General features: G+C 36.5%; 1 protein-coding gene across 1 annotated transcript in view; it reads right to left on the bottom strand.

Moving 5' to 3' along the window:
* The window catches only part of LGR4 (leucine rich repeat containing G protein-coupled receptor 4), a 71,894-nt gene that overhangs the window by 6,472 nt on the left and 53,252 nt on the right, over positions 1 to 12,170 (bottom strand). Inside the window, exons 5-16 of the mRNA XM_014259017.2 lie at positions 8,883 to 9,098; positions 8,199 to 8,270; positions 6,718 to 6,786; positions 6,060 to 6,131; positions 5,902 to 5,973; positions 5,148 to 5,216; positions 4,671 to 4,742; positions 3,470 to 3,535; positions 2,796 to 2,867; positions 1,864 to 1,935; positions 1,444 to 1,569; positions 132 to 253 (exon numbers count right to left, since the gene is read on the bottom strand). Coding sequence (XP_014114492.1) covers positions 132 to 253; positions 1,444 to 1,569; positions 1,864 to 1,935; positions 2,796 to 2,867; positions 3,470 to 3,535; positions 4,671 to 4,742; positions 5,148 to 5,216; positions 5,902 to 5,973; positions 6,060 to 6,131; positions 6,718 to 6,786; positions 8,199 to 8,270; positions 8,883 to 9,098 — 1,100 coding nt within the window. The remainder of the gene's footprint in view (positions 1 to 131; positions 254 to 1,443; positions 1,570 to 1,863; positions 1,936 to 2,795; positions 2,868 to 3,469; positions 3,536 to 4,670; positions 4,743 to 5,147; positions 5,217 to 5,901; positions 5,974 to 6,059; positions 6,132 to 6,717; positions 6,787 to 8,198; positions 8,271 to 8,882; positions 9,099 to 12,170) is intronic.

Below are 12,170 nucleotides of genomic sequence, written 5' to 3'. Positions count from 1 at the left end.
TCAGAAATTGCTTTACTATCCCTCCAAAGACTTACATTTTTCATATTCCCTCAATCAAAGGCAACACACACTACTACTATTCTAGTCTGGTACAAAACAATACTGCTGGTTAAGTACGATGAAACATTTACCCTTCTCATGATCCATCAAGGCACCTTGATCTTGGTGACTAGAATCTTCAGCATTAGAGCTTAGATAAGAATCACAACCCCAAAATGCACAGCACTGATAAGCATATGGTACAGAGAGTGACCTGAAATACAGGCAGAACAAGGAAGACCATTAAACTTTGTAATGAAAGTTACAATTACCACCTATTAAAAATATTTAAGTAGCACACTTCAGTACTAAACTCAAATCTTTTTCCTCACAGTGGCTGATAAAAACTATTTCAAATTGGATCAGGTATGACCATTTCTAATGAACTCCTGCACCGAGATAAAGGACAGGTGGTGTATACAAGTGAGAAGTACGAAGATGATATTTTGATATTTAGCTCTCTACTATTCTTTCTACTCCATATATACGAACCAAATTCTGATCAGGGTTAGTTTGTAGCATTGCTGTAGAAATTAAAATAAAAACTAATTGGATGAGCTAATTATAGAGTAATTGTTTTCTAAGAAAGATAATTCCCAGATGACCACAACCTTGGGTTACATATATCCTTCTAACTCTTCATTCTGTGATACCAAAACAAGATTTTTATTTTTTCTATGTTTGGCAGAAATGATACATACTATTATACTATACCTGGCAGAAATGGTATGTACTATACTGTTATTCTGGCAGAGAAGAAGTACATCTTCACAGAGTTCTAATAAACCACATAAACAATGAGGGAACAGACCAGAATCTATTTTTTTTTTCACTCAGGACTACAATATCAACTATCCTGAATTCTCTTCTTGAAAATATTTCGGAGGAACAGCAGACTGCTTCTTCTAAATGTGCAGAAAGATCTTTGTAAAATGGAAAAGAGTTCATCACTGTCTGATCCATCTCCCACAAAAATCAATTACAGGTTTCCATGCCAATGATTATTTTTATTCTTATAATTTGCCTCCAAGAAAATATACATAAAGCATGGTGATTATGTAATCAGACACCTGTGTGTCAGCTCCTGTTTTCCACGCTGTGAAAGACAGATGTGCTCAGTTCAGTAACAAATGGAAATCTACCCAAAGCACTACTCTCAAGTCAGATGATATCTTGCCTGAAAAGCTGTGGAGGAAAAACAAAAAAATCCCAAGAAAATTATCTGCAACTGGCTTTTACACCAGAGCAGTCAGATGCCCTTTATATAGACCAACACTGAGATAATACAGGACTCAGCAAAGGGCCTGATCATTTGTAAATGAGTACTAACATACTCATTTATGAACATTTAGTAACACATTGCTTGGTACTGCAAGCACTCTGTGCTGTTATTTACCAACATACCGGAGTTTTGCGAAGTTCTTTGCTGCCAAAGCTTCTTTCAATTCAGAATTGCCTGTGAGTTTAAGCTGGTTCAGGCCACTCAATCCTTCAGCTGGAACAGAACTGAGCTCATTGAAACTTAGGTCTCTGAAATGTGAATATATAAAGACCATGTTACAAAGTAAGTTTGAAGATCCTCTGGTGAACATTTCATTAAAGTAGGGAGGGACTTTATCATATGAGGTTGTGGTCTGGAAATGCCTGTCAGTACAGTAGGCACTCTAAAGAAGTGTGCCCTGCATATATTCAGCTAGCAAGAGCCTTCCTGATTCACAGATATTAAACAAATGATGAACACATCACTTTTAAGCTAAAAATATTTATTATTTCAGCAATTTGATGATAGAGAGAGGAGGTGACTGCACAGAACAGCCTACTTACAGGTTAAGAAGAGCTCCAACAGTGATGAAAGCTCCCTTGTGGATCTGATGGATCCGATTTCTACTGAGGTCCCTGCAATGAATTCCATAGGAGATTATTTTGGCAGTTTCACCAAATGTAACAGCCAATGTACTAAGGAAAAAAAGCTTAGGTGATAAATATATCCATCTTTTATCAGAAAAGCAGAATATATCCCTTCTCTTCCCATTCAGCCAGGTCTAACAGCAGCCATACTCCTTGGTAAGGCAGCTGTATCCTGCTTCATCACTGACGTAGAATCCATCTCCCATTCCTGCTCCCTTTCCCTTTCTTTCTGACACAGCCAGCACAACCTGTGCACCCAAGGCAGAGGCTGGCTCTGGCATCACCTATTCCCAGCTTGAAGGTGCCAGGATAACCACTTTGATGACAACTGCATCTGTAGCAGGCTATGTTGGCAGAGACGGGGGAAGGCAACAGAAGAACAAGCAGAAGAGCAAAATCTACTCTGCTTTCAAATCCAGCTCCAGCTCTGGTGGACCACCATGACTTCACATAACATTCTTCTTAAAATACCTGTCTATTTATGGATTGTTATTCCTGCTAACTTAATATAGCTTGAGTTGCAAGGGGAGAAGACAATTTTGTTTGCTTATCTGCTTCTCCTGAGGAAAACAGATAGGATCTCTCCAACAAATATTATATAGTGAAATAATATAGTTACAATGCCAAATACTGGACCACTGACAAAATCTCATTTTTAGACTTCATTTTTATAAAAATATTTTTATAGGCTAGAAAAATAAGATGGAGAATAGAAGGAACAGGGCTGAAACTGGCTGCTGGCCTTTTGCCATCAATCAAATTTTTAACACCAAACCCTGCCATCAGTTTACATGGGAATCAAAGACATGATCTTCTTTTACTCAGTATGCAGCTATATATGCACTTACAGGACACGAAGGGAGGATAGTCCTTGAAAGGTGTCCTCTGCAATTTCATGGATTTGATTATGCTGTAAGGAACTGCAAAGAGAAGAAGCAGAAACAGAACTTTATTAGCTGATTTCAAATGAAGGGATAGCTTGGTGTCTGCTAATGGATGGCTTCAGCCTTATCAATCACAAGATTTTACTCATTTCCACTTGCAGACAGACTGTCAAGTATTTTGCATCAGCTATGTTAATACAAAGCATTTTCGTGGCACCTCTGCCCAATCCCAATACACAACTCAGTTTAATTTAGAAGAGACTATTAAGTGTGGACTGAATTAATTTCAAGCTAAAAATAACACTTTGTGAACACTGAAGAGTCATACTGAAATTTCAAACAACACTCCATTCTGTGTGGAGTCTTTAAGCATATTCTAACCATTCCATTTATGTGCATAGCAATACTACTATGAAATGCAGGATTAAGCTGTGTCTTTCATTTCTTTTGTGCCACAGGAATAATTAAGTATTAGCTAATTAAGGAAGACACAAGCAGTCTCATGAGAGATCATATTATCTCTCTCTGTCCTTAATTTTCAAAAACTAAGATCAAACATGAAACAAAAAAGTCTCTAGAGATGTGGACACAGAATACTAAGGGGTTTATAAAAATAAACAACACTTATTTCTACTTACATTTCTTCCAAGGTGTGGCAGCCCTTAAAACTTGGGAGGTCCTTTATATTGTTGTAAGACAAGTCCCTTCAAAACAGAAAATGGGAGAAGAGTGCTTAGTTCAACTCCTTTCTACTTGAAACATCTCATCACTTGTAACTATTAAATAGATTGACAGAAAAATCATCCTATTAGTATCATTATGCTGAGAAACAAAGAGTAGTTTAGAGAAAATGACAGAGGGAATCACGGGTGTGAACTCTGCATCTTAGTATACACATACCCTAAAAAACATTTAAAACTTGCTCCCTGAATTCTGAGAGTTATAATCTAAAATATTTATTCAGAAACTGCTTTTTTAGAATAAACTAGGTAAATTGTATGTAAAGCACAAATTTGGTGCCAATTTTGTTTAGAGTGCTGGTAATTGCTTAAGCAAAGCTAGGAAAACTCAGAATGTTCTGTGAAACAATGCAGAAAAAAAGGAAACAGAAAAAAAAGACTAGAAACAAGCAAACAATCTTAAAGTTTCTATTTAAAAGGTAAATGGCTGTTTGAAAACAAATCCCACCTCATCATTTTTTCTCCCCTGCTTTTCTTCTATCAAACAGAAGTATTTTTTCTCCTCCCTTTTCCAGGATTTGCTTTTGTTCCACATTTTCCTGTGTGTATCCTTTGCAAACATGTTTTGTTCCCCATCCTCCTAATGGTTTCAGTTACCAGTTTGAGTTTTTTGCATTAATTTTAATTTTTTAATTAATTTAATAATTTTAACACATCCTCACTGCTTTTTATGTCTACCCCTTGTATTGCTATCTTCTTCCTATTTCTCATCTCCATTTCTTTTGTTTCCTGATGCTCTCTCCTCTGTCCCTGAACACAAAAAGTCAAAGCACTATAACTAAACTCTTCTTTAACCTCTAAACACAGATAACATTGTGTTAAGAATGAATGGTGGCAGAACAAATCTGAAGATAAGCACCACCTTACATATCTCTCATAATGCATGAAAGAAATATCCCTATAAAGGGGACTCTGTTTAAGGAATGTAAGGCATTACATCAAATCTGCCAAAAATCTTAATTTGAACAATCAAGAAAACCACATTTCCAACTTTGGTAGAACTACTAGGATGAAAAATTCAAAGCAACACTTTAAATTAGATTTCAGTTTCTTTCAAAACATTCTGATGTATGAAGAGAGGCACAATATGTATACTTACAAAGTTCGAAGCACCTTTTGCTCTTGGCATAAATTAACAGGAATACTGCTTATCTTGGTCCCTGTAAGAGTTCTGTGGGGAAAAAATCCCAACAAACCCACACATATAAATGCTTGTTTTGGTTATGACAGATGGCATAACAAGGATACATAAGAATAGAATGCTATTGGGGTGCTAGATACACCCACCAAAATTTTTTTGTTTCTTTCTTTTTTTGGAAGAGGACAATTTTTCTGTTTTTCAGTTCTGGGAGAAGGGGTTAGTATCAATGGCCTTTTTCATAGGCTTTTCTGTTCTTCCCCTACTTAAAAAAACCCCATTAAGTGGCACCCAGGTATCCCAGGGAGTAAAACCTTATCATTACATTTATTGACAGGATGAGAAGATACATGTGGTTGCTCTCCAGATCCACGAATTGTATTTCAATTACTTCACAAGAGGAAAACCCAAGAATTTATTTCTGCAGAAGACACTTACAAGCTCTCCAGATTTATGGTTCCTGTCAAATTAGGAAACCACTGCACCATGCTGGCACCCCGAATGACCCTAAAAAAAAAATCCCCATAAAAATTAGCTGTGAGCAATTATGGAATTGAATTGCGACACTCAGTCTTATTATCAGGTAGATATTTACACCTTGGAGACATTCTAACATTCTTACTGCTTTAAAATTTTACACTTGAATAATGTGTGAAAAATAAGTCTTTTCACTGCTTCTTATACTACTCATTTGCTTAATAAATTACTCCTCCATGAGCAAACAACTAGAATTCATCGAACTGGAAAGAGTGCTATCAATACACATATGAAAAGTGTAGTTTGTAGTTCACAGTCACACTCCATTTTGCTTATTATTCATTATCCCCAGAAGTGATATCTTTTAAGAGCATACATGCACTAACCTGCAAAACATTCTGACAATGTACATCTCTGGCTCAAAAAAACACCAAGGACACATTGCAGATTGTTTAATTGAGAATCTGAGCATTTGGCCTTGGGTTATGCATCTTATGAAAGGTAATTTTTTTTAAAAAAAAAAGTTGGACAGCATATTTAATAGACCTTAAGAAACTAGCTATTCCCAACAATAACAATATTTATTAAAACTTACTGAATAAAAACCAAAAAAACTTCTAATGTAAGAGGGAGTCAGAAAATTTATTTATTTTGAGTCCTTAGCCACAACATTTCATACCCATTTATTGTATGGTATTGTCAAGAAGGTACTTACAGGGAATGCAGATCTGACAGATTCTGAAATGCCGAGTTCCCCACAAAAGACAAAGGATTATCATACAAATGTCTGGGAAATATAAAACATGTTTCAGTGGTTGTTCTTACAGTCACTGACTGCTAAAGGCTAAAAATAGATGGATGAAAATTACTTACATCGTTCTTAGAAGGGGGTTTCCTGCAAATGCACCATCAGGAATTATGGAAATGTAGTTACTGTGAAATCCCCTGAAGATATTAGCAAAGAAAAACCCAACATTTAAAACTATACTGCCAGCAGAATCAACCATTAGTCATCTTCATCGTATCTACCCAATTCCCAATCCTGCCATAACAAGGATTGCAACAGGACTAATTCAATCTGTAGGAATAACTTTAAAGGCATTATTTCTGTCTACTGCACATCAGCTAAACTGAAAATATTTCATTAGAAAGAAATTATTTTGACCAAACATGATGCTGTACTTTCACTTCTCTTACTCATTTCTTAAGTAGGGGACAAATAAAATGTGTGTCATCAATGATTACCTAATCTGCTACTGGAGGCCAAGACCATCTCATGATTAAGATCTATGCTAATGGTTCTCCTGAATAAATTGCCTGCTTATGTAACTCCAAAATAATTTTCAACACATGCCCTCTTCTAGATGATGATTATATTTTCTTTTAATTGTAGCTTCAAATAGCATAACTTAACATAATTTAGGCTCCTGCACAATGAGACAAGCATTCTTAGATCCAGGATTTTTTTTCCCCTTTTTATTTATAAAAGGAGAGAGAAAATTGGTAAAAAGGGAGAATAAGTAATACTCACAACTCCTTTAGATTTGGAAGTGCTTTTATGGCTTCAGGGAACTCTACCATGTTATTATAATTTAAATCCCTAGAAGAAACAAAGCAAGAACATGATAAAATTTTTAACAGTAGCCATGAATTGTCAAAGTAATTTTTGCTTAAGACAGTCCAGCGAAAGAAAAAAGTTCTCAGAACACCTTTAACTAGACCATAGGATAACTTCAACTTGGATTTAGTCTTCTAATGTTTCACATGCTTATAACCAGCTAATAACTTAGGCAAGGTATTTAATATTACCCAGAAGATTATTCATATTTAGTCAAATAATATTTCCTTACAGCAAAGCTCAGTATTTGTCAATACCTCACAGATTTTTTTTCAGCAGAATTTACACAGAAATGAACTATGATTTCAAAGATCTTTTTTTTAAAAAAAGTAGATACAAATGACTACTCTTTATTATCATCTTACTAAGAATACTTTTGTCAAGGTTTTATAAAACAAACAGTAAATAAGCCATAATGTAAAAGCAGATCTTGCAGCAAAACCAATTATAAATACTGATTAGAAGCACAGAAAAATCTTATGATAGATGGGTGATGTTGAATTCTTGGTTAACTTGTCACTATTCGAGCAGTAATGTCAGGACCTCTGCAAAAGGGATTTCTTATAAATGGCAGAAATTTTTGGAGTCTTTTATCAGCTGTATCTATTTACACAGCACCTCATTACTTAATTGAGGTTGTAAGAGGACGACAAGATGAAATAAGCAGCATTTCTGGATTCATCCAAGCTCCTCGTGTTAACAGAGGTTGTCACTGGCTTGTCCTTGCCCTCCTTTATTAGTTTTGCTTATTTAGCATTCTCCAAAGCATGAAAAAAAAAAAGGCACTGCTGAGGGAGATATTGCTTATTAGACATTCACAGAGGGGGCTGAAAGGAAACGGGAAATGTAACCCAAGCAGCTGGAAGCCATTCCTTGCCAATGAAGCACTCAGGAGGTTTAGGACAGGGAACAGTGGAGCAACAGCCCTCTGAGATCCTCTCAGAAACCTCCTATTGTCACACAATAGCTTTGGCAATGTATCCTATATATGTTTAACCTTACAGGAAATCTGAGAAACAAATATTTGTCCCTTATCACTCATGGGGCCACTCAAAACACTTGTGATGTATCCACCTGACTCAGCAGAGTGCTATGCAAAGACACACCAGCTAGACCAGGGCTAGGAACATTAGAGCCACATCATCCAGCATGACATTTCACCCAGGCTAACATTTACTTGCTTCTCAAAGCAGCTCATTCGTTTTTGGTGGAGCAGTGCACTGATACCAAACTTCAGCTCCAAAATTTGAGCTGGACCTAAGTGCCAGTGGCACGTGTTGCACAGTGCACATACACCTGATTTGAAAAACTTTTACCATACCACTATGGCAACCTTGATTAAGCTGAGATTGAGACAAACACTGACCACAAATTATTTTAAGAAACATACTTACAAGGTTTCAAGGTTGTCTAATCCATCAAAACAGTGTTTTCCTATAGTTTTTATTTTATTATTATGAAGATGTCTGAAAAGCAAAACCAAAACAAGTGAATTATTTCATATAAGCTAACAAATCAGCAGACATTTCTATGAAATCAAGAGAGTCAAATAGTTTAGTAAAAAACACTGCAAAAGAATATCTTTAACTTCCATCCTCATAGGGAAAAAAATAGATAGTTTGCAGTCAAGACAACTGTTTTAAATCTTTAATCCCTATTCAGAAATGTGATAAAAATATGACAAACACAGAAATCCAACTATTTTTTCATACTACTCCATGGAGATTTTTAAGGCTACAGAGAAACAGGTTTTATATAAAACGAGATAAATTTTTCTTCTTCTAGTATCCCTGAAAGCTTTCTCTGACAACCACTGCTTTGAAATATTCATTATATAATGAAATGTCAGAAACTAAATCTCACTACCCCATAGTCCATTTTTGATTAGGAGAAAGTCTTTAGCAAACCTTCAGCAGGTTCTCTAACATACATGGTATCACCTCATGTTGGCAGTATAGGCTGTTACTAGGCAACTGAGCTAAAACATAGCAAAATAACCATTTTCAATGCCACCCTAGATTAATCAAAACTGTGACTGAGGAGAAAGGCAAAGTGACCTATGAAATACAAATACTCACAGAACAACAAGACTTGAAAGGTTTGTAAATGCATGGTCAGGAATGTGTGTTATTTTGTTGAGAGCCAGTGTTAAGGCTTGCAGAGAGGGGAGATTGCTGAGTGGATAGATGGGAACTTCTGTTAAACTGTTGTCATCCAACCAAAGGTGACGAAGCTGCCCAAGACCCTCAAAACTGTCCTCTGGTATGGCAGTAATGTGGTTAGCATCTAAACGCCTGTATTAAAACAGAAAGAATTAATGTAAAAAACTCACAAGCTACAGATCAGCAAAAATACCAGCTGAAATCCTACTATTCATGAACATTTTTTTTCAAGCTTATGTACCTTTCACTGAAATAATTCAATATTGCAAAGCTTGAAGTTTTAAAACGCGTGAAAAACTTTTCAAGGCAAATGAAGAGCCCGTAAAATAAAGTTTCATAATAAACTTTTCAAACATTTTAAATAAAACATTTGAACAAATTGATATGCTTATAATCAGCTAATCAAAATTAATTAATAACTCTATAAGGCATTTCCCACAAAATCCCTGGATTCTAACACTGCAACAAATCTTTAAAACAGCAGCTTGACAGCATTTCTAAGATTGCAGAGGCATTTACTCATTTGAATGCATTATCCCTACATCTACCTTGTTGACAGCATTGTGTACTGTTGTATGCTTTGTTTTGTGGTAATGCTATACAGCAACAAAGCAACTACTTTAGAGAAGAGGACTATTAAAAGCTGTTTGTGAACAGAGTTGAATTATCCCAACAAATGAAACATTTCAACTAAAACTGTTGCTCTCTGGCACCTGATATTTTCTAACATTCTCCACAACAAAATGCAAAACAGCACATCAGCACTATTAACTATCATACATCACTGGATTTGCCATACTTTTTCCCTAGATGAATGCCAATTGCAAAATTAAATACAGAAACTGTCCTGGTTCCAGCCACAACAGTGTTAATTTTTGCAGTAACTAAGAGGGGACAAGGGACAAACCTAGGACCCAGAGGTTTTTCAATATCCTGGGAAGAAACAAAACATTCATAAAGTAGTGATAGTCCCTGGACCTTAATGGGTCTGAGAAGGCATAGAGCAGAGAGCACTTGGCAATATTTGATGGCCCTCTGACCTAAAGGCTCTCTCCTCTAGGTCAACAGACAGCTGAACCATGGTGACTTCGCTGCCAACACAAAAGAAAGCACCTTGCACAACTGATTTGAAATGACTGCTGTACCAACCATGGTGCACTGTGCTGCTGTGCAGGGAGACAGATGCTCATTAAGGTACAAATCAGCACAGCTCTGGAATTAGGTTAGCACTCTCTGGTTTCTAAAGCCATAAGATATGCTCTTGAAAGTCTAGCTGGGTTAGTTTCAGAAGTAATTTCCTCTAGCCATTCATCCTTGTCCTTCTCTGGGCAGGCAGCATGGACCAAGTGACTTTACTGCATTTGTCCCCAGGCAGATTTGGACCCAACACTTAAATCACATGCAGTATTCAAAGGGAGAAGTCTACTAATTAACTAAGAATTAATGCAGAAGGCAAGCCTGATCACAAATTTAACACACTTCATCTTTTTCCTTAAAACAGAGGTTTGTCGTTGCGATGCATGCAGTTTGCATATTTCAAATTATTAAAAAAAAAAGTGATCAGCTGAATTTTCATGTAATAAAAAGTCCAAATGTACATCAAATTAAGCACCAAATATACTATTACAAGTGGGAACTTAGAAAATTGTCCACAAAGTTCTCTCCTAAGATGAGTGAGGTGTCATTAGCTCTAAAGCTGTACATCAAAGAGATGATTCCTATGGTTCACATACTGGCATCCCCTTATCATTTGCCCCATGATCCAACAGGTGTGCATGATATTCTATTTGAATGCTCTTAGACTGCACAGACACTAGAACATTTCAGAGAAACTGAAGTTTGATGATAATAAAGGAGGAAAACAAAGAGGTTGGGGAGGGGGGGAGAGGAAAAAAGCCTGAGGCTCTGCTTCAGAAAAAAAAGCAACTAGAAAGTACCTGTCTTTCTTCTCTCCTGAATTTACACAGCTCCCTGAAGATCAAAGAATTATTTCCCAATGGAATAAACATATCCAAGTCTTCTAACTTCTCCCTACCCCTCCCCCCTGCCTTTTTGGTTTTGGTTTTTTTTTTTTTTTTTAGTTTTTTGGTTGGTTGGGTTTTGTTGTTTTTTTTTTTTGTTGGGGGAAGGGGTTGGTTTGAGGTTTTTTTCAGAGAAGCAGCATATTCAAGAGACAGGCCTCAATCATTGTCCCTGTTCATCTAGTCCATTTGTACTTCCACTGGTGCCTTGCTAAATTCCATTTATTCTAGGAGACTGGAAAACAAAAGCACACAAGAAAGCCACACCTCCTGCTTCTCCTCTCCCATCCTTAAAGAAGGAGATGAGCAAATGAAGGATGGATGCACACACTGAGGGAGGGAGCTGAACTCAGAATGGGAGATCAAAGATGGTCCTGGAGATGATGCTGGACCTTGAATTTTTAGTTTGATTTGCTAAAAAACCTCTGTCCCCCAGAACAGCCGGATCAAGCGCCCAAGTAACCAGACTTTAAACTGATGACTGTCCACAGCCATTCAATCTGTTGTGTTCATTTTCTCCAGCCCACAGCAAGAAGGAAAAGGGGGGAAAGGATACCACCACCCACCAGTGACATTGAAAAGGGAGGTTTAGAAAGTGGAAAGAGGTATTTTTGAGTTATTTGGCCTCATCCACAATTTTTTACATTCCTTCATCTCTAAGAGCCTAATATGCCATGGTTATTTTTTTTTCTCTTCCTGTCAAAACTTATCCACATGATACTGAATGCACAAAACACAGCTGAAACACTCCCATTTAGTGTGAAATGCACATAATAAAGCATTTAGTGAAACAACTGAAAAGCAAACCTAAAATATTTGACAACCTTCACAAAATATTAACAATTAAGGACCACAACTTTTCTTTAAGGTAGATAAGGGAATATCCCCTAGCTCCAATAGTTAACAAAGAACAAAAAATATTCTTTGCTTGCACTGGACTTTGCACAAGACCGTCTTTTTCCATTACATTGTTAAAGACATGAGTATATTCTTCAAATTAGAGTTTGCAGTATGTATCTTAATCTTTGAGAAGCTACTCCAATTCCAGCTTTCTTATAGGCACTGACTTGTGAAAGACTTTTTACATTTCAGTCTATAAATTAAGAGTTCAGCTGTGGAGCTGTCATCTTCAGTTTTATTCCTCTCATGTTCCCTCCTCCCACAAACACCAACTCCAGAAGAA

Source organism: Pseudopodoces humilis, chromosome 7 (assembly GCF_049639895.1).
Source record: "Pseudopodoces humilis isolate 2021_Gansu_Grassland_sample_001 chromosome 7, ASM4963989v1, whole genome shotgun sequence".
NCBI classification, from domain to species: Eukaryota; Metazoa; Chordata; class Aves; order Passeriformes; family Paridae; genus Pseudopodoces; species Pseudopodoces humilis.
This window is presented reverse-complemented; position numbering and strand designations above follow the sequence as displayed.